We start from the raw sequence: 26,596 nt of genomic DNA on the forward strand, positions 1-26,596 counted from the left end.
CCAGGGGGCGGGGGATTTCAGAAGCTACAAGGCACCAAAATTACGATTTACTTCAGGTACTCACTCAGGCCTATAGCCTACCTGAGTATTTCTTTACACAGTAGTTTATTTTGATTGTCACACTTACACCGTCCTGCTGCCCCAAATACTTTCAAAGGATTATCCGCCACTTAAAATAGTCCCAAATAAATGCCCCATTTCCTCCTGTTTGAGAATTGTTTGAAAACACAACAGCAACCAGAAGTTTCAGGAAATGTTGGCGCCTTTGTATAAATTAAACTTTACATTTGTGACCTGCTGAAAGCCACAGATGGGAAGAATTGAGAGACGGACTAACAGATTTGTGAATTTTGGTCTTTTTGTGGGATTTGCGGACAATAAAAGTATAACAAAACACCCGTCTAATCTTCTCACAACTCTCCCTTTTCCCAGCTTTGTGTGAATAAAGTTGACGCCAGAAGAAGGAAATCAAAAGACGAAAATGTTGGCTTACATTTACATTTATTGAATTGTAAAATACAGTTAAAGGTTCATAGAAATGTGACGCATGTAAAAACAGGAAGCTTAAAGGATAAAGGGCTTTAAATGTTCTGATTAAGTGCCTTAACTGACATATTTATCAACACACGACAGATTTAACAGGATCAACAGTTCTCACATTTCAGCACCAAAACAAAAAACTATTCAAACATTTAGTTTTTGTTGAAAGCAAATGCCGAAAGCTTGGAGGAGGGATCCAATGATTTTTTCCTCTTGGCACTAGTTTCATCTGCTTCTGCCTGTCCATTTTCATTTTCGTTTTCCACCCCTCCTCCTCCTCCTCCTCCTCCTTCGGCTCTCTTCCTCTTCTTCAGATCTGCTGCTTCTCCACTTTGGCCTTTTGCTCTTTCCGTCCATGACTGAAAAAGATAAAATAAAAAGGACATGAAACGCACATGTTAATTACTGAAAAGGACAAATTAAATTGTATTGTTCTTCTGTTTCCGTCCAGGCGTTAGACACCTACATGATGATGACAAAACACACAAACACGGACACTCAGGCGTGCAGTTTGAAATTGCATCCTGTCGTGTATAATCACTATTGACAGGCTGCATCTCTTTGGCCTCTTTTTCCTCCTCGCGCTTTTGTTTTTTTCCCTCCCAGTCGAGACAAAAGGAAGCGCTTTCCTGGACGTAATGGTGCTGGATGGATGGATGAATCATCAGGCCTGGTGCGAGAGTGGACTGGCAGTATCACAGGATACACACACACAAACACACACACTCTTCACCTCCAGCACCTGTATAAGCACTGCCATTGACCCCATTAATATTCAGACACACACACCACCCACCAGTGAAGAGCTGGTAGACATTACGAGCTGTGACGTCTCACAATTCAATTGTGATTTTACAATTGAATTCAATTGTGATTTGATCGTTTCTGGACAGAGTAATGTCATTAGGAGCATGTCACAGAAGGCGTCTTCTAGGGTCAGACTTTAACAAGGTTTTTTCCAGGTTTTTAAAACTAGCTTTTTAAAAATATACTTTGTCTCATTTCAGTTATAAAAAGATTTGCAGGAGGCCTCTCTTTCTTGGGAGAGGGATGCCACAGTGGGGAAATATTTCCACAGGTTAATAAACTCTTGATCTCTATTTACATCTACATAGAAATGTAGAATCTGTAGGCAGGGGCGTGGATTTCCGGGAAAGCAAGTGTTCTGTTTGAACTATGCTTGTAGTCCGAGTAATACTGACTCATCAGGTATCAGCAGGAGGGAAACCGTCTGTGAGGAGAGCAAAAGCTGGCGGAACGTAACCCACCTTAATGCCATCCCGGCTCCCATCAGCGTGATCTGACGATGCTTTAGCTTCTTATTAATCTCTATAAACAGACATGTGCATGCTAACAGCTAACAATCCACTCTAGATCTAAAATTTAACTTGAGATGAATCCCCTTGACGCTGTGTCACCAAACCCATCAGCGCTCAGATGCCAACTTCCTCGAATGCGTCAGATCGATCCGACCTCCGTTCAACAAATGAGCATTTAAAAAGTTTCCTTCTCCTCTTGAGGACAGACCTGACAAAGCTTGAATGTTTACTTCTTACCAGTCTGCATCATGATGTTGAAATGTCGGCAAATGTTGGGCCCGTTAAAAACAAGTAAACCACAAGAAAACGGTTTCTCTTTCTGTAACAATGCAGCACGCAGAAAAGGAAGTCGGTTATCTCTCTCGTTAGATGAAATGTGATTCCTGCTGCCGAACAGACGAGACACTTTCAGTTTGTAACTGTCGCACAGAACTTGTTGATAAGACACCAAGTAGTTTGAGGCTTTTTGTCTGACAAACATGGGAGCTCTAACGCAATTAATTACCTATCCATTCATCCATTATCTATATCCCTTATCCTGTTCAGGGTCGCTGGGGGGGGGGGGGCTATTCCAGCTGTCATTGGGCAAGAGGCGGGGTAACACCTGGACTGATCGCCAGTCAATCACAGGGCTGACACATAGAGACAGACGACCTTACACCCTCAAGGGGAATCTACACAGGCAACGTATTTGAAGCGTAATTCTGACACGCGTGTGCCAGGACAGAACCGCCCCAAAGTTATCGAATGCTGCGATCTCCACCAGCCGCGTATGCTGCGCGAGACGGGGGGGAATAGTGCGCGAGTCATTTCCTACTGCTCCGATTTGTTTTACCCGTTGCTGCACGTCAGCAATAAATATTTACATCTCCTCAACACGTGGGGAAACCAATCCTATTAATTCATTCGCATTTGACTTCTACATCCTACATAAATACAGCGTTTATGCACAATTAATAAATACACACTCACACTTGAATCGCAACTACCATTGGCTAACTTTGAGACTCATCTGTAGTCGCAGCCGGTGTAGATTGCAGAATAGATGCCGCCGTGATGCTTACATGTCGTGCACTTTGTCTGACGCTACAGTGTCGGTGTAGATTCCCAGTCACACTCGCACCTACGGGCAATTTTGAGTCACCTATCGAGCATGTCTTTAGACTGTGGGAGGAAGCCGGAGTACCCATGTATGCACAGGGAGAACATCGACACAGAAAGGCCCCCTTTGTCCGAACCAAGATCCAAAACAGGAACCTTCTAGCTCTAACCACTGCAGCACCGTGCAGCCCATTAATGAACTATATGTTTTCTGTTAGTGTTGCTACAAGTAACAATTAGAAGATGACATTTTAAATGAGGTTTAGTTTTAAGTATCAGATATTAATCAAGAAAAATAAACAATTCTAGCCAATAAGAAAACCAAACGTCTTTAAGCTCCTGTGAGGAGTTTTTGTTTGTTTGTTTTCAATTTATTTTTTTGGCTTTCTACGCCTTCGTTGAGAGCGAGAGAGGACAGTGTCGGAAATAGGGGGATGGAGAGTGGGGATGACACGTGGCAAAGGGCCGAAAGGCCTGGTACCGCTGTCTTTCACAGTAAGTGAGACATACTGCTTTGTCCAAGGGGTCGCGAGGATGGACACAAAATAAAAGTTCCTCACAGCAGCTTTAAAAATTCAGAGAACTGGCCACATGAAATGTCCTTCAGTTTGATTCTGAGCTTCGTATTTCCCCAAATTACCAACTCCTTTGTGGTCAGTCCGCTGAGGACTTAAGCAACTTTTAAAAGTGCTTTGATACAAAATCTGATTTCAAATTAAAGTGGTGAAAAATCAAGCTCGAGTTGTCCTTTAAAAACAACGCTATCATAACACTTCTCCCCCTGCAGATTGACCAGCTCCCTGTCGCTCACAGTATTATCATAAGATCAATGCTTTTGTGCCCTCGCTGCTATAACACACTCGACAGGGTTCCCAGGCAACAGGCGTCCCTCCCTCTTCCCCTCCCTCCCCCGCCTCACATCCACTTTCTCCTTTGTTTCAGTCGAGTGTCATCCGGTGCTCTGCTGAGAGTCTTGATGAATGCAGGGTCAGGACCTGGTTACTATACAGGCGCTCGGATTGATGTCTATTAGCCGTCAGGTGGATGAAAGGATGAGGTCTGTTATAACCAGCCACCTTCTTTTATCCACCCATTGACTGAACACAGCTGAGGACGTCACATATCACTGAAAACTGGTAAAACCCTCAAAATGTAGAGAAAGAACTGGAGGCTGTGGCTTCTTCTAACCCTCCTCCTCCTAAAATCAGCATTTCTTGGACAAATATTTGAACATTTAATTTGATTTCTCATCACAAAGAAGCATTTCAGTGTTGAGCATCAGTTTTTTTAGGCAGACAAACACTACAGGAGGGTGTTCATCCATCAGACCTGCAGCAGACGCTGCAGCCACAGCAGACAGGCAGCCTTTATTCTGTAAATGAAAAGTAACATTAGCTAAAGCTTAGTACACTTGTTTGAAGGAGTGTTTTTCTTTTAACTAAACTCAGCACTTTTTCACATGTTGGTTTTGTTTAAAAGATGTAATAAGTAGGATTTTCCTAGAAAAATCAAATGTAGACTTTAATATAAATCATCACTTATGGGTCTCTGTGCATGTGTGTCGGTGAGTGTGTGTGCTGTTGTTTTGCTTTGCACAGGACGTTTCCAGGAGGGGCGCGGTTGTGGTTCCCTGAGCCAATCACAGCGTATATGAGAGCGTGGGAGTGGTTCAGATTAGCAGCTGGGCCCCATTCACACCGGTGGACATGGAGAAGGAGCGATGCAGAGTTGGCCTTCTTTCTAGTATTCTAGCACAGCAGTAATCAGCGGTTAGCATGCTAGCTCAAACGTAACCACGGTGCTGTCGGTGTTAGCTCGGCAGGGTGGCCGTGTTCTTGCACGAGAGAGTGAGCTTCTGGCGTCGATGAGCCCAGGAGGAGGGGCCCAGTTTGAATGTGTTGTTGACAGAATGCAGGAAAACTCCTCCTTATTCTTCCTTTTACACTTTAGATTGTTTGGGTGAATTTGGTCTGTGTTACCTTTTGTTTGTCTTTTGGGTGTGGTTTCTCATATGAGCCATTAACAGGTTTCTACCACACCCACAAACGTTTGAAACAACTAAACTAAAATAGAGTCAAAGCAATTCCTTAACCTGTAAAAGACTTGTTACATTTGGTCCCTTGTCCAGGTGTAGGTATTAACAGTGTGCTGGTTATGCCGGGCGCACACAAGAGGACTTTCCTGGAAACAATGGTGTAGGAGCCAAAAGTGGGATACATTTAATTGTGAATTTTGGTTTGAACCGTCGTGTCGCTGTCCTACTGCAGCTCAGGTTTAAAAGGTAGTAAGTTCACTGTCTCGTTCAGGTGTTTGATCTCGGAAGGGCACGCGGTTTTTGACCGCCGAAACGCAAGTCTGTCCGTCAACGTGGTGTGGTTTGGGTTGAAATGCACGGCCTGTTCATTTGAACGCACGCTGGATTTTTCTTCTGCAATTAAGTCTGGCTACCGATTCTAAAAACAACAAATCATCTGGTTAACTGCAAATACAGGCGCGTCAATCCGGGTCAAGGCGCTTCAGTAGCTCAGTACAAAACTGAACAAACCGTTAACCTCCTTTAACAAACTGTTTATCAGATGTGTTTTACTTTCATATTAAAAAACGCAGACACCAGGCGATTCAGTGCGCACAGGACTAACTGCACTCTCAGCACTCAAACTTTAGAGACTCTAAGTCGCACAAAAACTTGATCAAATGTGACTCCAGAAATATGGTGGGATGTCACCGTCAGCTGTTTGCACTTGTGAGCGCTATTTTTTGCATCGACAAAGAGAAAAAAGCAGATGACGTTTTAACTAACACGGAACCAGCATTGCTTATAAACCTGGCAGCAAAAGTGGAGATGATTTAATAAAGTATAAAACGTTTTTGTTTCTTTCACTCAACAGGTTAACATCCTCTAGACTTGATGTTGTATCTAAAAAACGTATCGGATATTTAGGATTTTAAATAAAGTAGACTCAGATAAAGTCGCTAACACTGAAATTAGGTCCCTAAACCGTCAGTTTTTAGGATAATTTGGGCTAATAATCTGTTCAGATCAACCTTGATTCAGGAACAACCCCTGCGATTGTTGCAAGGAACAAATCGCACCAAAACTGTGGCCAGTTTGCCTGCATTAAAGGATTGCCAAAAACAAAAACCAAACCGGGTTAATTAGAGGTTTTTTACATTCTTGCCTATTGTGTGGGCGTTCTTAAGGCTTGTGCTCGTTAGTGAGTTAAACAATGATGGTCACAGTTCATGAAAAGGGCTTTATTAGGGTCTGAAAATGTGAGAGCACTCTGCCCCTTAATCGGCTATTTTTTGTTAGGGTTATTCAGTATTCAGTTTAAGTCATAGTGACTTTTTTTAAATCAAGATATAATAAGATTTCACTCCGATATTTGGCTGCAGAGACGAGTGCGGAGCGTCCTCCGGCTGCACGGAGGAGAAGGGGCTAATGGATCTGCAGCTGATAATCACTGCCGTCTACAGACTCTAATTGATGGTTTCACTGGTCAATTTGCTCTTCAGGGCAAACTAGACGCGGGCAGGATGAACTGAAAGCAGCTCACTGTGAACACCCACAGTGTGCCTGCAGAAGGAGAAGATACAGGACGCTACAATATCATATTTTAGTAAGTTGTTTTTTTGTCAATTTGTGGTGTTTGTAAATGTCACTTTAACAGTTAGTTCCAACCAAGACATCTGATTGGACGAGAGGCATTCCATGATATGGAGAACAACATTAAGGGGACTTTTCACTCTGCGTATCACTCCGCCTCAGCCAGGTGTTAATAAACACCACAGCAGACCGTGTATGTCTACATTAATCAGGCTGGTGCCTCTGAATTTCACTGGTTGATGATGCATTAAAACAAACAGATGAATGTACATGATAGAAAACAGCTGATCTGTGGTGACCTGTCGACAGAGTGCAGGAGAATGTTTGGGTTGCTCGGCAACAACAGTCCAGTTTCAGTTAAGTTGTAGAACTGGTTGAGTCGGTGGAGCAAAAAGTAATCTGTTGTTGTTATTGTTTGCTTCTGTTTGCTTCTATTTGCTTCTTGTATAACCGTTGTATAAAAGCGACATCACATGAGAGGTCGTGTTGTTTTACTGAAGATCGTCACAGCTGCCGCCTCATGCCTACAACCGAACCACAGCCGTGATGACGTTCAGGAAAACATCACACGCTCTCATGTGATATTGCTTAATTCTATCATTCAGTGTTTAACAGGAGGCAGTCTCTTAACATCACCCCCTCCCTCCTCTGCGTTTCGTACCAGTCTCTCCTCCGCTGACAGCGTCCTGAATCGTCCCATCGCCTCTTTGATGACGTCGGTCTCCTCCAGGTCGGGCTGGTCCGCTACGATGGTCTTCCTGTTCTCCTCCAACCAGAGCTGGAAGCCCGTCTTCGGCCTGAACGGATCACAACACACACCAGGTCAGTCTACCTTGTAGCTCCCAGTCGAGTCATCTCAAAGGGAAGGGGTTAAAGAATTGTTACCTTTTATTTTCAGTGTTTTCTGCAGGTGAGGCTGGAGGCGGGGCTTCAGGTTGTTTCTGTTTCTCTGCAGCCGGCTCCGTGTTCTCCTGAGCCTTCTTATTGGCCGACTTTGTGTTTGTCATCTGCAGCAGAGTGGACTGAGTCTGGAGATCAAGAGGGGAATTATAAACTAGGAATCTTGATGAGTAAATATGGCCGCAGGATATGTTTGATATTGTCTGCTGGTTTTATCACTTTAAACACAGATGCCTTTGAGATCTGTTGTCTGTAGTTACGAGACATTAAAGTTGACAGACAGGTGAGAGATGACAGTACCTTTGTCTTGGGTCTGGGGGCCAGCGGTTTGAGGACGGGCCCTTTGCTTGGTTTCCCTGTAGACCCACTGAGCGGAGCAGACTTCCTGCTGGACGTCATGCTGTCGAGGATGTTTGTCGCTCGAGGCTGACCGGACGGAGCCGAGGGTTTCCCTGTGCTCACCTGCGTGTGTCCCACCCAAACATTTGTCATTCATACACTTAACATGTCTCTCTCTCATGAACTTACTTCTAAATAATTACAGAAACAGTTAAAATATTTATAATTCTTACCTTGAAAGGATTTGCGCGTCCTACTTTACCAACTGTAAAATAAAAGAATAAACAAATAATATCAGATTCCTTTTCAAATGTAAAATATCCTTATGTAAAGTCATATGAGAAATCTACAATGACATAAGTATAAATGGTGCAGGCTGGTGTCTAAACGAGGGCTGCACAATTCATCGAATATTAATCTCGATAACCATTTTTGCTGCTCACAATTAAATATTTGATTGATGGCGATATTGACGTTTAAAATGCTCCGCCCGCAGAAACCTCAGCTGCATATCAAATCAAGCGCTCCTTAGACTAACAGCCACTCCCCCAGGAAGCGATGGGGAGGTTTTGGTTTCTCTTTTGAGGGAGCTGACTGGCATTTCATGAGCGCCTGCCAGTCTTTCGCTTCAAAAAGCCTGTGGTTGTCGCGGTTACAGCAGCTGTTGAAAAAGGGAAGTATACGTAGCCGTCCTTGTGAACACCTCTGTTGTTTTGCATTACGACCTCAAATCTGTGACGTCTTTGACGTGTTGTTGTTTGGGGGATTCTCAGGTTTAGGGGAAGTGATGTTAAACAAAGGAAATATAATATGCGAAGACATCATGAAACCTGCGTCTGCACCGCAAAGCAACACAACAAAGTGCATCATGATGAGTGTGTGAAGGCCAAGAGGGATAACAACGCTACTCCTCGTCCAGCATCAGGTCAGACGTCCGTAACAGAGACACTGTACAGCGCAGCACCCTGTCCACCCAACTCCCAAAGACACACTGAAAAAACACTCTGCTCTGTTTATTTTAATGTGAAACTACGATAAAAAAAAGGGTCCCTTAAATAACTAAATAATCGTGATCTCAATATTGATGAGAATAATAGTGATTATCATTTTGGCCATAGTCGTGCAGCCGTCTGAACATTAATCGTAAGGTCATCAACCAGCCGAGGACGCTGCTCTTCAAGGGGAATAAGGGAGTAGAGTCAACCATTACTTCACTGAGGTATTTCAGCTACATCTACTTTACCAAACAGTGACAACATTCTGACAGCGTGTGTGATTGTGTCAGTTTGTCCCTGAAAGATCAATGTTTGGTGGACGCTTTGGCTCTCAGCTGTGACCCCTCCATCCCACAGGATCCGTCTGTGCCGCGTTTCTGGTCTGTCAGCGGCGCGAGCCCTCGCCCACAGGAGGCGTCTGGTCCGCAGCGCAACAGAGCGCTGGCCCAAGCAGCTGGATTTGCGAGATCACAACATCGCGGGAGAACTACATAATCGCGCGAGAATTGAGAAATCACGCGGTAACATCAATGTTAGCAGAGCAACACACAAACTACAGTTCAGTTTGTACATCCGAGGTTGTTTATCTGCTCATATGGAAATCATTCCGAGATTTTTGTGCTTCTACCATGGAGGAGTACACTACTTAATCAAAAGTGTTCTTTTTTTGAGACTTCAGTGTTGATCTTAAAATAAACAGAAAAAAACGTGAGTCTGTCCCGGTCTGAACATGGTGTTTTATTTTGAAATGACCGGATGCTGTATGCTGCTTTCGTGTGTGACTTCCTGTTTGGAACGATCTGCTCTGTTGAGCTTGACGCGTGCTTGAAGCGGCCTCCGTCAAAAATAGACCCGGCGTGTATCTTTAGTGAAGCAGAGCGGAGAGACGTTTCTGGGACGCGCCGGAGACGGACCGCGGCGTGTGCAGTGGAATCAAGAGCATCGACTTGAATTGGCGCGATCGACTCCGGGGGTCGCGGCGCACACGGAACGTGCCGGAGACGGATCCTGTGGAATCGAAGGGTTACTTGTATCAACTTTTAAAAAAGGCCAAAACTGAGCTGGGAGAAAATTTGAGGGTCTGAGTGTTAAAAAAATCCTCTGGAGACCAAACTTATGCTGCAAAGCGTTATTAGCCTGATGGTGCGTCAGCAAGGATTCTTCATCTTTAGCTGTTAACTGTGATACAATAACCAGCATGTGAACAGGATGATAGAGTGAAGAAAACTAGATTTAAATACATGGATTGTTGACTGAGTGTTTACTCACTTGGTGTCAGAGAAGGTTCCACCAGCGAGCCAGCTTCTTTAGCAAACGGATTCACACCTTCAGCAAGAGAGACGTCAGACATGTTAGCTACTTTCATTCTTACACTGAGAACAGAAACGTGCGGAACAAAGAGCTGGAACTGACGTCTTCTGGTTTCCGCCTCTTCTGTCTCCATCTCCTGTGCTTCCTCTTCCTCCCTGAGCTCCTCTCCTTGCTCCTCTTCCTCCTCCTGATTACACCTGCTGCTGTACCGTCCTCCTGCGGATTCACTCTGTCCGTACCTGTCCGCAAAATATGATCATGAATTACACATTCTCTCCTGGAGCACAACCTCTTCAACAGAGCAGTGCCTCTCAAAAATGATGAAATCTGAGACATACACGTTCTACAATCAGGGCTGTCCAGGTCGAGTTATTTGTCTCCAATCAATATCTCAGTCCTGCCTCTTAAATATCTGGAGACTGATTTGTTTTTTGTTTTTACATAAATGGAGATGAAACACGTGATTTTCAAAAGCAGCTGGATCTAAACACTGAAGGTCCTGGTTCATGACGCCGAAGAACGAGACTACAGAGACACTTTGTACACTCTCCAGTACACCAGAAACCAGACAACAGACTAGTTTAACTTTACTCTGTTATTAAGTTACTCGTAGTAGCAGTTCACCACTGGAAAAAGCCTCTATCAGTCAAAGCTGGTGTTCTCTGTGATCGACAGAAGCAATGATATTTGAAACTGGCGCCAAAGCTGTGGAGAGAGATGTACAAACAGCTTCATTCTACATTCCTACAACACCCAGCATGCATTGCGCCCCTCCCTCTGAAAGGAACGGCCCAGAGGGAGGTTGCACATCAAACCAGTGCAAAACCACCAGCACTTAGTTTGCCAACAGAGACTGTGGAAAAAACAGCGCCAACTAAGCAGTAACACACTGATGTGATCAATTACAGGCACACTGAACTATCAGGAGAAAGTCAGAAACGGTCACACTGCCTGGACACTTCACAGAGATATTTTCAGCCGCTCCGCCATGAAACAACGCTGAACAAGCAGCAGCCGAAACAAGCTAACGTTAGCCTGACCGCAACACAAACGTAACAACGTCACAGTAACCGCAGACTAACTCAGCATCGCTTTTTAATCCTCTCAGGTCCCGTAGCTCTCTCCGCCTCGGACATGCCGCTCCAATGTTTACTCTCGTTTTGTTTCTGTCTCGGTCCAACTCTTTCTTTTTAGCTTGCTTTTCCTCATTTCTCTTCTTTGGTTTAACGGTCTTTGTAGTGTAAGCGTAGTTGGCAAAAGAGGGATGGGCAGTGTTCATTCCTGGTGGTTGTCTTTAAGCCTTTGTGGACAGAAACCGGCTGACGCTGCGCACACTGAAGAAACTGAGCTTGACCGTGTGAGCATGTGCGGAGGAGTGATGCTGCGCAGCGTGCGATTGACAGCAGCCTGAGAGACTGCTCGGCTCTGATTGGTTGTTGTGGTTCGGGAGCGTTGGATCTCTCTCATGTACTGCTGCATGTTTAAAGTGACAGTTTGAGCAAACATGACAAAAAGTGAGTTTTAATAATGTTACCTACTGCAGCTTTAAAGGCCTCTGTAACTGCTGTAAGAAAGTGAAAGCAGCAGTAGGTGCACAGGAAGTTACAAAAAAACATGCCAGCGTGTTAAAGTGTTAAACTTGTGTGACCCAGACATAGCAGGTGTATACCCCAGGGACTTTCCAGCTAGAGTGCAGGTAACAAGGTCTTGACGCATGCTTGTTACGTGCGTATGCGCAAGAACGGGCTGTTCAGCTTTGGTGCCCCTTTAGTTTAATCTTTTTTATCTTTGAGTCTAAATTGGCAGGACACATTTGACTTAATAAAAACCCTTTAAAACTTTTAAGGGAGTTTCTGGTTATCTGTTTCTGAGAGTTGCTCACACAAGCAGACATAGAAGAGTTTTCTTCAAAGATCTTCAAAGATCTTCGTGGCACCCCCGAAGGTAAGCTTAAGCGCATCCACACTACGGCTACAAGACTGATGACCTTAGGGCACATATACACACACATACGGTCACATCAGGTAGAGAATCGGTCGGGGCCCCTCCCCACGTCTTAGGCCTGGTTAAGGGCTTATAACTGTTAGGCTTGTTGAGGTTAGGGACCGTTATAGGTTCTTCAGACGGAGAGAAGAGATAGCCGTAGGTTTCAGAGTTCTCTTCAGTGACCCTCTTTAGCTGGGGAGGTAGAAAGAGAGACTCCTACAGGGGGTAAGGACTAGACAACAAAAACTAAGTCAGGAGTAAAAAGTTTGTCAGGGAGTCAGGAGACCTACGGAAGCCAGTGGGAGACTTTTGCGCGCTGCTTATCCGCTCTGTGCGCCTCGCATTATATATTAAAGTAATATATTGTTATTGATTATCTGATAGAGGTAAAGTTAAAATGAGTCTTTAAAGTTAGAGATTAAACTTAAGATTTAAAGTAAAAATCTTATGAATCTTTTGATTGCCATAAGTTAAAATTTAATCTTTTAAGATTTAAATTTATGTTATTTAATATTTATTATTGACCAAAATTGGAATCTTAAGTCAATCATTCCTCGAGGGCTAAGGGCCCGCTGGCATAGTCCCGTCGATCTATGAGTGTCACAGGCGGAAGTCTCAGGATTTGACACCCCGAGGGCAGCCTGTTTAGTCTCCTCGTATTGTTACAGTAGCAACTCGCATCAAGGCAACAGCTCAGAGCGATAAAGAAATACAACGAGAATATACCGGTGGATCGTCTAAAAAATCTTCAGGTCTGCAGTCTACATTTCAAACGAGACGTGACATCGAAGGCGGGCGTTCTAGATTGAGGAAGTGTAGAATGACCAGCACGACTTCGAGTCGACGGCAGAATCAAAACTGAATTTAAATCAGCTTTTAGTCGATGCTGACACATTTGTCTAAAATGTTTTTTATTGGTTTATTTGCGTCATGGCCAAATAAAAAGTAATTTATTATCCCTGCTAACCCATAAAATGTAACCTGAACTGCTCACTGAAGAACAGAGTGAACTAAAGTTAATGTGGGTCTGCTGTAGAATCATTTACTGCGACTGTTAAAGGGGCAGATGGATGTTAGTGTTACCCGGAGGTCCGTCTGGAGTATTGCGGCTCCTCTTCCTGCTCCTCCTGCTCCTCCTCCTGGATCTGGTTGGCTTTCTCCAGCGCGATCTCACTGAGCCGCTGGGCGAGAGCCATGCGTCTGGACCGGGACGCGTATCTGATGGCCAGAGTCACCACGTTCTGAGTCATCATCTCCGCCAGCTCCACACAGCGAAACTCTCTGTCCAGCTTACAGGACAACTGGAGGGAGACATGGACTCCGCGTTAGTTTGTTCACCAGCGGAGTCTGAAAACATCTTAAACTACATGTGATTCAGCCGCTGAGGTGTAGAGTTGTCATACTCACTGCAAACATCTTCATGAGAAGCTCCTGCTGCTCCTTCTGCGACTGAGTCTGTCCGTCCTCGTCGATCTCGTAGCCGCTGGACGACAGGAAGCTGTAGTGGTTGTGGAAGAGGACTGAACGCAGGAACTGCTCCTGGAGACGGACAGAGAACGATGAGTACATCCACTTTATATTACAAGTGTTTGTGTTCATCTGCCCTTCCAGGCATGCTGGTCTCAAAAACAATGGCTAATGTAAACAGGGAGTCTTTCAATTACTAGAATTTCACAGATGTTGGTATATATGACGTAAAAACGTAGAATCCGAAGGTGCACGACTGTATTTTAGTACGGGAAGTGTTTTCATTTTCGTTTCAGTACGCTTGATGTCCGAGTAGTATTGATCAATCACGTATCAGCAGGCTGCGGCGTATGCAGGAAAAACAGGTGTGGAGAGCAAAAGCAGGCGGAAGGTAACGCGCCGTTATGACATCCCGGCTCCCATCAGCGGCTATCCGACGATAACTTAGCTTCTTATTAATCTCTATAAACAAACATCTGCAGCAAGTTCAGCAAACAATCTGTTCTAGATCTAAAATTCAACTTGAGATTAATTCACTTGACGCTTTGTCACAAAAGCCGTTCAGTGTTCAGATTTCCCGACTTCCTTGAATGCATCAGAAACGATTGCTCCGCCCTCGGTTCAACAAACGTCTCATGTTAAAGTAGTTTTCTTCTCCTCTTGAGGACAGACCTGACAAAGCTTCACGTTGACTTGTTACTAATCTGCATCATGATGTTGTTATTTCAGCAAACTTAAAGGACCAGTTCGCCAATTTTCAACCTCAGTCCTATCATGCTATCACGGGGTAATGCCAGTATGGTCCCTCTGTGTCTTTGGAGGATGCTATCCTCTTCTCCAACGGGCCCTGGAAAACCTCCGCCAGCTACTTAAATTGCGTCATCTGGTGGAGGTCAGGGAGCTCGCTAAACTACACTTCCTCAATCTAGGACGCCGCCTCTTATGTCATGTCTCGTTCAGAATCGTCAGGTTTAAAATGTAGACTGCAGACCTGAATAGTTTTTAGACGATCCACCAGTATATTCTCGTCATATTTCAGATTCTGTACCGCTCTCATTGCCTGCAGTGAAACGGTAGTATTTCACTCCAGCGTCTCTCGCTGGGCCGTTCCTTTCAGAGGGAGGGGCGCAATGCATGCTGGGTGTTGTAGGAATGTAGAATGGGGAAACCACGAGCTGTTTGTACAACTTTCTCCACAGCTATGGCGCCAATTTCAAATATTATTGCTTCTATCGATTACGGAGAACACCAACACAGGTGAGGAATAACACAAATTCAGTGCTCGGTGTGTTTAGTGCGTTTACCTCCATCTGTCCTTTCTCTGTGCCGGTCTGACACAGCGGCAGCTTGAAGGGCAGGATGCCTACAGCAGGTCTGGGCAAGGTGGGGGGGTACCTGGAGCCTTTACATGGAATACACCTGACAGGATAAGAACAGACTGGATTAAAGAGAGAACAACAAAACTTAAAACATCTCTCCTACAGCGCCCAAATATAAAGACAAGTTTAGAAACGTCTCAGACGACAGAAACAGGTTGGTGGAGACGAGAAAGTTCACCTGAGCTGCTGCGGGTTCTCGTGAACTCCCACCACCCAGAAGTGATCCGATTTGCTCTTGCACGTCTCTCTGGTGTTACACACTGGCGTCCACGTGTTTCCCAGGGAGCGGTTCAACATCCGGACCACCCCCTCTGAATCCACATAACAGGGGGTACCTGAAAAACCACAACGTGACCAAGGTGTCAACTTGGAGATGCAAAAGCAATGTTGTCGTCACAAAATTAATTATTATGCATCAGCAAGATCAGAGAAATGTCTCCTGAAGAATTAAACACTATATTCTGACAGACTGACCCTCAGCAGTGAATCCGAGCCAGGACAGGTAGGATCTGTGAGACAGGGGGAGGGGTTCACCGCTGATGAGCTGCCTCTTCCTCCGACCAAACTGCAGCAGCTGAACACCCAGAGCCTGCTCACCATCAAATCCAGTAGCTGATGACGTAAAATGAGACACATGCATCAGCTTTAGTTGAAACTGCATCGTTGAAGTTGAAGTATCTGCCTTTAGTACAAAAGAACATTTCAGTGTCTTCGTGTGTGTGTGTGTGTCTTACCCCGATGGTAGACGATGAGCAGCTGCTCTCCGTGCCCGACCATGCAGACGACAGGTCCCAGTAGGCTGAAGATTTCTCTCTGGACTCCTCCGATGGAGAAGAGTCTGAGCATCAACGCGTTGGTGGCGACAGCCGCCCAGCCCTGACCCAGACACAGCGCCCGCACGTCCTCGCCCTGCGGCAGGTCCACCATCCACTCCTTGTTGGTGTCCCAGGACGAGAAGTGGAGGCACTGAAGCTTACTGAAAGAAGATAAGGAGGTTGAAAGACTCACAGAAAGATCTAACGGAAAAATAAAAAACAAATGGGCTTCAAGTACAGTAGGTTTACCTGGCGAGCTCGTCCGTGCTGGGGCAGGCCAGCAGCACGGCCTCCTGGGACAGATCGGATATGGTGTGACCCAGAGAGTTGGTGAGGTGCATGGCGTGGTGAACGGCTGTGTCGTGAAACTCCACGTCGATGGCGTTGTCCTGCTCGTCATTGTAGCCTCGCACGATCCCCACCGAGTTCCACATCTGAGAGAGCATTTGGCCATTAATACATCAGAGGTCAGAAAAGGATGTAATGATTCTAACAGCACCCTTTAAAACATTTGTCCTACCATGAAGCGGTGTGTGAGGTGTGCAGGAGTGGAGCCTGGCTGAAAGGCCTTCTGAGGAGGCGTCGGCATGGGTCCCTCGTAGACGGGACGAAGGGGCACGAGCGGGGCGGCCGGAGGCATCACAGCGCTGCCTGTGTCGTCGTCGTCCCCGAATTTGTCCTGACCGAGCCTCAGGGACCCGGTGTCTGAATGAAGAGACATAGAAAGATGTTAGGACGTCTTATTCTTCACCTGAACTGTGTAATACACCTGTAACACACTCCACAAGTCAGCAGGAGTTCATGTTTGTTTCCTGCGCAGCTGATTGGGCACCTGGGAGTCGGATTTAATTATTCCTCATGAGATTTATGAGAAAAACTGAACCTGAAACAGTTAAAAGAGCAACAGAAAATTAACTTCTGAGAATCTGTTAATGATTAAAGTTGTTTATAAAGCAAAGTAAAACAAAGTACCAGCCAATTAAATGTGAGAAAAGGCTGCTTAAGATTTATTTCAAAGACGTCCAAATCAGCTGAATATGGTGCTGATAGCTAGTAATACTCTCAGCCAGTGTCGGGTGTAACGTGTTACAAAGTAATCCTTTAAAGTACTCAGATTACTGACTTACTTTTGCTCTTATGAGTAACGTAACGTGTTAGTTCTACAAATCAAGTAATCTGTTATTTGGTTACTTTTTCATATAAAGTAATCTCTTGGTGGAAAATACATTTCTGCGTTTCTCTTTTCCTTTTATCCTCAAAGCTCCGTCTCTGTTTCTCTCCTCCTTCTTGGCAGGTAGCTGCGAACCAGCAGAAGGTAAACACAGCTGTGTCAGTGCGCATGCGCAGCTCGCTAATTCAGCTAGCGAGATGTCAGAGAGGACAGCGTTTACTTTGTGGAAATATTCACATTATTCTGAATGTTTGGGTGAACGGGACGAGAACAACATGACGGTGAAATGTAAGCTGTGTCTGGAGGATAAGCGCTCGTCAGCTGTGAAGAGCTCGACTTCAAATGTGAAGAAGCATCTGCAGCTAAACACAGACACTGGTGGGACTAAGGGCCTGTGTTGTATTGTTGTCATGGAAACAGCTGTGCCTAATCCTGTGTGTCTCTGCCCACTTCACTCAGACTGTTAGCATCATAAAGAGCTGTAAAGGTTATACTGCGTCTGTCATTTCTGTATTTAGGCTGCAGAGTTACAGATTATGGGCCGTAAACGAGGCGATGCAACGACGGTAGAGTCGATACATTCAAAGGTAGACGTACAGCAGGCGACACGCCGTCCTCACAATAAAATCCATGTGTAACGAGGAGGTTTCATTTTTGGTAAAAGTAATCTAACGCGTTACTTTTCTCAGGAGGTAACGCGGTAACGTATTTTACAAGTTATATTACCCAACACTGTTCTTGGCTCAAGAGTGGCAGCCAGCAAGTTAAGAATGAATAATGAATGAAGCTCTTCATTCATGTACGCAAACTGTTCACACTCCCGCCCGTCTCCCACTCTCACTCTTCTCTAACTCACCCAGCGAGTTCTCGTCATCCAGGATCGCCCCTCTGTTCCTCACCCGCCCCGTCGAAGGCATGAGGAAGTCGTCGTCGTCGTCGTCATCACCAGCGACAGGTTTCTTAACAGGCGAGTTTGTGTCGCTCAGGCCTTCATCCATGAGTCTGTCGTCATCATCGTCGAACAGGTCGTCGTATTCTCTGGCTGGCTTTTTCGCTGCTGCCTGCTGAGACAGAGTCGACACAAGCGTTGCTTAGTTTCTATCGTATAACTCGTACAACATGTATTTCCTGTGTAATCTGAGCGGTACCTTGGTGGGTTCGGCGTTGGATGAAGACGTGTTGAGTCCATCCAGCAGGCTCAGGCAGCCCTCTGTGTCTGTGAAGACGATCTGGCTGCCTGACGGATGCCAGGCCAAACCGCACACTGTGAAGCCTTTCTCATGCTTCTGCCTGCAGCAAGAAAAGACGACTGTAGCGATCTTGAATATCTTCTGCTCCTCCTAATGGCTGCCTTTATGTCTGCCCTTTTGTTGTGGACACTAATATCAAACAATACTTTTCTCCACCCCATAACTTTTCAACAAAATCCTTTGTTACAAAAGAAAAGACGTAAAAGAGCTTCATTTTCAGACGTCTGAATACAAACAGCTCGACAGGAACTTAACTGGGTGAGTGCAACTGCAACAACGCACGAGGCTGAGACGGCTCAAACATACAGAGCTGCATTAAACTGATCTCACATGGGCTGTTGCCGAGTGCCGAACCAGGAAGTTATCAAACTTTTTTAAATAAAAAATATTTGATCTGCGACGCCTGAATTCCAGAAACTTATGGATGGCTTTAAATATTACTGACAGTCGAAACCACACTGTTGAAACAACACCGCACCTGCGTTGAGGAATTTACTCACATGCACATCCTCTCAGAGACAATGGCGAAGCAAATTACCATCAAATTTAGTGTACAAGACGCACTTTAAATAAATTTTTTTTTTTGGCCTTTGGCTTTATTTATAGGACAGCTGAAGAGAGACAGGAAATGTTGGGAGTAGAGAGTGGGGGATGACAAGCACCAAATGATCGGCAGACCGGGAGTCGAACCTGCGAACAGTGCGACGAGGACTGTAGCCTCTGTACACGGGGCGCCTGCTCTACCGACTGAGCTAAACAGCGCTACTAAATACATTTTTCTTCATCTAAAAAGTGGGCTGCGTCCTTTATCGGTGCGACCAATATACCTGTATATAAAATGCAGAGAGGTATTTTACTGTTACCCAGACGATGGTGCTTTAATCTAGCTAAAGCTTCATTACGTGTGTCGTCATGATCGCCAGTGCAGCCGTCGCCCTCACAACAAGCTGAACTACCGCACCGGTTGCTAGCAGGGTGCAAACTCGACACAGTGGAAACAGACAGTAGGCTGTAATCTGTGTATTTTATATGTGTTGCAAATGAAAATTAATTGAAATAGTGTTGAAATAACGTTCATATACGTTTTTATTAATAAATAGCAAGAAAAACAGACTGCATCACGGACAGCATATCCCGGTGCAACTACCAGATTTTGCAGTCAGTTGTTTAACAGTCGGGGTAAAATGTTTTTCTAACCCGTCGAATTTCGTTCAGTTGCTGCAATTAAGCTTTTAAATATCATTAAGCTGACATAAAACTGCAGAGTATTTAATTCACTCAAAATAAAAAGGAAGGAAATCTGACAACCATGTTGACTTATTGCAACCACTTCAAAAGTCATTATTGATCCCTGCAAGAACAAATCACTAATATGTTGTCATCACGGAATGAGATAAGGAAGAAGTTTCCTCTCCAGTGACGGATGCAGACACACCGTCAGTCATTTACTGAGAGGATAAGTTCAAACTGATTTTTATTTAAATCTTATCAGCGAAGCAGCAGCTCCCAACTTTAAAAGGTAAAAACCTGCTGATATTTTGTGTTACAGAGAACTGTGAAAATGGAGGCAAAATCATCAAAGCTTCAGAAAGACATGATGAAGACGTGTCAAGAAAATATAACAATTCAATTCAAACTTAAAGTTGAGATGAAACGGCATTTCAAGAGTAACTAGCTTGACGTATTTCCGAGTGAAACAGGACGTGCAGGCGGGACATATCATTAGAGGGATTTGATTTGATCGCTGAGAAGTGGGCGTAGACAGACGTTCTCCACAGCGCAGCAGCTAGCTAACTGACCGAGCGTTCTTGCTGCTCTACGGCTAAATGTTGCAGATTGATTGACAGGTGGATGTCCTGATATTATTGGTTGAAATTGGTTGGTACTTGCTTACGTAAGCACACGTGATATTTTGTTTAACAGGAAGAAAAAAATGATCAGATTTTGATATAAGAATACGAAGAAATTGATTTTCTGTATTTTTTTGGCCTATATTGTCAAATAGATATTACATATATCACAATATTACCGGGGATGTGATCTGAAAGGATTAAAATGACATTTTTCATTTCACTTTGACTTTAAACCTTTTAAGCACCTCCCATTCCTACAGCCGAACACACACACACACACACACACACACACACACACACACACACACACACACACACACACACACACACACACACACACACACACACACACACACACACACACACACACACACACACACACACACACACACACACACACACACACACACACACACACACACACACACACACACACACTTCCTTGTTGCGTACCTTTCCACACACAGCTTGCTGTTCACGTCCCACACGGTCAGTGAACCCCCCACGCTGCCCGCTGCCAGGAACTGCCCACATGGAGACCAGGCCACCACGTTGATGGGCTGCAGAGAAGAAAAAAAAAAACACAATCACATTAACAAAGCAATGGATTCAACAGTCCTTCACAGAGCTCGAGGCTGAATCAGGGTCAGATATTTGGTCTGAAAATTAAAGTTTCAGCTGACAAACGTGCAGAGAAATTCATGTGTCTCAGGTTTGCGCATTAAGTAAAGGTAGAAGAGGGGACGAAGAGAAACACAGGAGGTAACAATAACACAATGATTTAGGTGGGAAGTGCTGCTCCGCACTGAGCAGGCTCAACACTTAATGCGCTTAATTCTTTTAATACGGCAGCTACAGTAAGTTTTGGATCAGCGGATAAACACCTCAGTGCTTAGAGTAAGACGAGCTAACAGCAGTGCAGAGAGGCTGTCAAAATGTTCACGTAAACAACTTCCTGTGACTTGTTCCTGTACTGTTGCCACAGTATCACTAGATTGATTCTAGACTTGGGTTGAAGTAACTTGTGCAGTTAATTGTGTTTTTAAATCATATCCAAACATCACAGATAAAGGCTATAAACAGATCTTTATGAAACAGTTGGGTTTGTAAATCTGTGCCCTTCTCTGTAAATCTCTTTTATGTTTCAAAATGTATTAAATAATAAACGCTCTGGCCCACTGTAATATCACCTCTGTGCATCATAAAATAGAGAGCGTTAACGAAATTCTGATTGAAAGTGCACAAAGTGAGGACTGAGGGACTAATAACATGTTATTTTATGTCAGGATTTTGACTTCCAAAAACTATGAAAAAACAAGATTATCAAAATAACAAAATTAATTTCACATTATGCACTTTCATCCCTCCATTCAAGTCCAACAAGGACCTAGGAACATTTGTCCTAAGTCAGGGGTCTCCAACCCGCTCCTGGAGAGCTACCTCCCTGCATGTTTTAAGTTCCTCCGCACTGTAACACACCTGATTCGAATGTTTCTCTCGTTACCAATCCCCTGAGAAGCTTCAGTTGGTTGATAACGAATCAGGTGTGTTAGAGTGCGGAGAAACCTAAACCATGCAGGAAGGTAGCTCTCCAGGAGCAGGGTTGGCCACCCCTGTACTAAATGTTCAACATCAGCCAGTTTGCGCACAACAAACCCGCTGCATGAATTGTTTGGCAGCCTCTGTTGTGTACAGTTCCAGTGTCGGTCCTGGCTAATCAGTAGAGCTGTTAATGTTAGCTAGCTCTCTGCATCGGTAATGTACGGGGGAAGCCCTGACCAACGTTCACGTCCCACACGGTCAGTGGCACGCTACATTACATTTTTCAGGCAGCCTGTCTTTGGTTTTTACAATTTTTAACTGAAGATAACTTTGTTCTAAAGATTATTTTTGGCCTTTTATGCCTTTATTGAGAGAGAGGACAGTGAATAGTGTTGGAATCAGGGGAAAGGAGAGTGGGGACGACATGCGGAAAGGGGCCGAAGATGGGACTCGAGCCCGGGGCCGCCACATTGAGGACTGAGCCTCTGTACATGGGACGTGTGAGCTAAACTGGCGCCACACACTGAAGATAAGTTGACCACACACACATCACTGCACATGAACACTTGGACCCCCCGTCCTCTCACCTGCGTCAGCAGATCATCGGACAGGGTGCTCACATGGTCCCACGTCCCTCGCTCGTACAGCTGCACCTTCGTCTCCACAGGAACGGCTATAAACTGAGAATACACACAGATGATATTTTAAAGGTCGAAAACGAGGCTCGAGTCGCTCATTAGTCGTGTTACCAACCTTTCCCGTCCTGGGCTGCCAGGCCAGCCGACACAGAGACTTTGCATTACTGACGTCGTTGGTTTTCTGCAGCAGAGGCCAGCTGATCAGCTGAGTCTGGATGGACACAAAGCAGATCGACGTCAGACAAACTGCCTGGATGGAGTGCACGTTAAAACAAAGGAATGGAAAGATTTGTGTTGTGACGTACCTGCTCCTCGATATTCCACACCACGACGGAGCCGTCACAGCTTGCAGACGCCTGACAGAGGATGCAGAGTTTTTTTTAATGGTAAATTATTGACAGATTTACCGCTGTAACTTTAGAAAGGAGCAGGGCAGATATTCATGATGATTATAAATATTCTAGCTCATCATTTCCTTTCACATCTGTAGGAAACAACTGCTGATATTTTAACATATACTGGAACAATTAAATATCTTTCATCTCATCTTTCGTCTTACGCACCAGGAATTCATCTTTGGGGTCAAAGGTGACACTGAGGACAGGCGCTTCATGGCCTCTGAGTGTTTTCTGTTTGCTGCTGTCCGACACCTCCACCACCTTCACCATGAAGTCGCTGAGAAAAAACAAGAATAAATAAGTGCAAACTGGCATCTTCAAGATGTTTGTGTTCACATGTGACGGTGTGGAGAAGAAGGGTACATCAGCTGTGAAGGAACACGAGTGCAAATTGTCAAATCAATGAAAGAGAGGAGCAAATAATCCTGATGCCAAATCTGCCCTAACACCCTCAGACGCCTGAATTTTTACAATCAATATCACAACAGTTATTATCGGTGTAAAAATAGAAGCATCAATACGGCGCCATGCTCCGTGCTTTTATTGCTGTGATAAACCTGTTTAGAGCAAATCAATCCTGGCCGGAAACAGACGTTTACCTTCAGTGAAGACTGATCGTAAACCGATGCAGAGAGCTGCTCTGTCTGCGAGGGGGGGAAACATCATTCAGGTGCAGCTGATTCCTAACTACAACAACATCAGCGGACCTAATGAGATCCTAGTGAGGTTTAGTCAGAGTTTACACGACACTGAACACAACAGAAACGTTACGCACGACGGCTTCTTCGCCAGCAGCCACAGGACAAGTCGAGCTGAGCGAGTGCACACGGCTTGACAGAGTAAAAGTGACATTTCCTCGTCTCTCAGCTCCGGTTCTTCTCCTGGAACACGTCACGAGTGAGAAAAGCCTCAGTTTTTAACTGCTGATCAGCTGGACATCCTCATAGCTGAACATATTCGTAAATATATCGTTTGTGTGCTGCAATATTCATGGTCCACATGGGGATCTTGTCCTATTTTCTGCAAACAACCAGGCTGTGAATTTGTTGGTGTGTATTTAAACATTTTCAGTCCCTTTCTGCACCTTCCATTGACAGATACAGTCTGCCAGTGATCACATTTAGGGCCTGTGTCCACTAACGGCGTTCTTTGCACTGGCAGCACCCATCACCTCAATTTCAGAGCGCTTCTCACCGGGGCTTACTGTTGCTAGGTTACAAAAGTTGTCTGGCAGCACTACCGCTTCCATTATTGACGGTTAAGTCTGTTTTAAATCACTCTGTATGCTTAATATTTGCTTTTATTCACGGAAATGTTACAAAGAAAACAGAAACAATGAAAGGAATCGTGTCCTGCCGTTAGCAGCAGCACTACACCTGTAAATTGCACCCTCCAAAAAAGGAAAGGATTAGTTTCTCCTCCACCATTTTTGTTGACAAAATTAATATTGTAAGTCCCGCACCTCCTTGATTTTGATTGGTCAATGAGGGAGAAGTGACATTGACGAGTGCAGCAGTGTTCTAAAAGTTGAAGAATTTTCAACTGAGAGCGCAGCGACAAAAAACAGTTGAAGCCGAGGGCGTTTTTGCACGTAGGACACTGAGCACTGAAAACGCTGAACTGTACTGGTTTCATATAGAAAATAGGAGCTGCCAGCACAAAAGTGGACACAGGCCCTTAAACTAAAGCATAGCAAAAGTTGCATTCGTTAAAACTCTTTTTTAAAGATTATTTTTTTGGACTTTAATTAAAGAGAGAGGACAGTGGAAAGTGTCAGGAACAGGGGAGGAGAGAGTGGGGGATGGCACACGGCAGGTGGCCAAGAGTGGGAGTTAAACCCAGGGCTGCCGCGTCAAGGGCTGAGCCTCTGCACATGGGACGCACGATTTAACAGCTGAGTGAAACTGGCGTCCCTGTTAGTCTTTTAAAAAAGTGCACTAAATTTATCTAACAAAAATCAGGTGTGAATCGGGTTATTAAAAGACATGTTTGTTTTGAGGAAACCATCTTAGACAAAACAAACTTCAGAGACCCTATCAGAGCAAAGAGCATTAAGAGTATGCCTTCAGGTGAAAATTCAGGCTCTCTTATGTGTAATTATCACACTAATATTATATTATTTATGGATTTAATAAGTTGTGCAATAGCCACGACTGAGTGATTATAGTGATGCTCTTTTTAACGCCATCATTTAGCTTACACAGAAGAGGTTTGCTGATTTCGATTGGCTGTCAGTGTTTTGATTGTTCGTCAAAATGAAATGAATCCCAAGAATATTAGTCATCATTGTAGCTGTGGTGTAGACCCGCCATCCACTTGAGTAAGACTATCTTGAAATGATATCAATAGCTATAGTGGTTTTTCAGGTCATTCTACTATCTCCAGTACCTGGATCCTGCAGCAACTCTTGAGCCGCTGCTGTTGAAGGTGACATGTGTGGCGTTGGTGGTGAACCGGGTCAGGATGCCGTCTGGATCGCCATCAGGAAACGTGTGGATTTGCACCGTGTTGTTGGAGCTCGCTGTCACCAGCTTCCCTTTCTGTGGAGGAAAGTTGACCTCTTAATCCACCACTGATAGCTGATTTAAAAACACATCATGAGTTCATGTGTCACAGATTTCAAAATAAACCAAAATCTGCCAGAAAGGAGCTGGTGACCAACCTTGAGTGCGAGGGAATAAGCCTTTTCCCCAACAGTGATAAACTTTGGATCATCATCATCCATACCCTCCCATATGCGAACATCTCCATCATTTCCACAGGTGACAATGTACCTGAGGAAGTTTTGTTATGGTCAGAATTGAGAAAAACTGTGCAGCAGGAGGAAAAGTCTCCAACTGATTATTTGCCTTCTAATAAAGTAAATGTTTAGGAGTTTTAGTCTGTTATCTTCTGTGCAACATAAAGAGTTGTTTTTATTCAGCATTCTTCAGTATTTTTTAAAGACACAACAAAACAATACTTTTACCAAATAGGCTGTGTCACTCAATCACTTCCTGTGAAGGCCAGCATTAATGCATTTCCTATGTATTGATTCTAACCATAATTAACAAATAAAGTTTGTATCTTCTATCGTTTTAATTTACACATATTGTGAATATATGATTTTACATGATGTAAGTAATACTGTTTAACAAAAATAAATCACTGTCAGCATCCACAGATAGAGTGAAGAATGTGTAACAAGAGGAAACGTGACAATTAAAAACTATTATTATATTTGACATACTTCCCAGTGTCATCGAAGCAGACCTCGGTGTGTCCCTCTGAGTGGCCGTAGCGAAGCTGCTTCCTCTCACACGGCATTTTTACAAACCAGCAAACTGACGAGCAGAAAAACAGTAAGAAGCACGTGAAGCTGCGGGCTCACAGGTGAATATTACACAGTTTTGACACAGCACAGTTATCCTCAGTCCTTTCAGTGACTCTGGCTCTAGCTAGCTGAATAGTTGTGCTAACAATACAGTCAATATAGTTAGCTGGTTATGCTGTTAAACTTAATGGTAGGATAAATAAACGATGTTAACCACCCGACACGTTACATTACACTAACGAAGATGTTATCTAACTACTTTTACCGATCGTTAAAAAGAACAAACTATGACAACTTACAACTTCCCCGGTTTTCTCCACAAACTCGGTCCTCTTCTTCTCCTGAATCTCCCGCGCTGCGTTGAAAACAAGGAAACGCAGCGTCACTACTCCCGCCAGCTACGTCATGACGTAGACGTCGAAACCCCGCCTAGTCAGAATTATGATTTACTTCATGTATCTGAGGTTTCTGCACGATTCTGGGCCGATTTAGGAACATTTGAGGATTTAGGAGGTAACTAAATACATTTTTTCAAGTACAGAACTTTAACTATACTTCTTTTCTACTACATATTTTACTGCACTACATTTGTTTGACAGGTTTGCTAGTTTTCAGATAGGCCTAAACCTATCGGCTACATTCCTGACCAGTAAAAAATAATTTTCCCCAAAT

General features: G+C 44.4%; 1 protein-coding gene across 1 annotated transcript; it reads right to left on the reverse strand.

Moving 5' to 3' along the window:
- Positions 1-530: 530 nt before the first annotated feature.
- wdhd1 (WD repeat and HMG-box DNA binding protein 1) lies at positions 531-26,268 on the reverse strand. The gene is made up of 26 exons (XM_069661090.1): positions 26,224-26,268; positions 25,841-25,934; positions 25,274-25,385; positions 25,000-25,151; positions 22,777-22,888; positions 22,519-22,569; positions 22,329-22,424; positions 22,163-22,255; positions 20,487-20,593; positions 18,079-18,220; positions 17,787-17,991; positions 16,280-16,464; positions 16,009-16,193; positions 15,679-15,920; positions 15,419-15,556; positions 15,123-15,279; positions 14,870-14,984; positions 13,506-13,637; positions 13,182-13,399; positions 10,215-10,351; positions 10,071-10,127; positions 8,040-8,071; positions 7,768-7,929; positions 7,453-7,595; positions 7,229-7,364; positions 531-899 (listed from the first exon to the last, which is right to left on the reverse strand). The coding sequence occupies exons 2-26, from the start codon at positions 25,915-25,917 to the stop codon at positions 693-695; spliced, it is 3,393 nt and encodes a 1,130-aa protein (XP_069517191.1). The 5' UTR covers positions 25,918-25,934; positions 26,224-26,268; the 3' UTR covers positions 531-692.
- Between the last annotated feature and the right edge of the window lie 328 nt (positions 26,269-26,596).

This window comes from Semicossyphus pulcher, unplaced genomic scaffold (assembly GCF_022749685.1).
Source record: "Semicossyphus pulcher isolate SPU_LCO1_2020_fin unplaced genomic scaffold, fSemPul1.0.p SCAF_1, whole genome shotgun sequence".
NCBI classification, from domain to species: Eukaryota; Metazoa; Chordata; class Actinopteri; order Labriformes; family Labridae; genus Semicossyphus; species Semicossyphus pulcher.

What these genes read in the sequence shown, in the direction of transcription:
- wdhd1 (XM_069661090.1), bottom strand. Translation starts at nt 25,917, where the DNA reads ATGCCGTGTGAGAGGAAGCAGCTTCGCTACGGCCACTCAGAGGGACAC. An exon ending in TGCTTCGATGACACTGGGAA is followed by an intron (nt 25,386 to 25,840) that starts GTATGTCAAATA and finishes AAACTTCCTCAG; the next exon opens with GTACATTGTCACCTGTGGAA. An exon ending in GGAACCTTCTCTGACACCAA is followed by an intron (nt 8,072 to 10,070) that starts GTGAGTAAACAC and finishes TTTATTTTACAG; the next exon opens with TTGGTAAAGTAGGACGCGCA.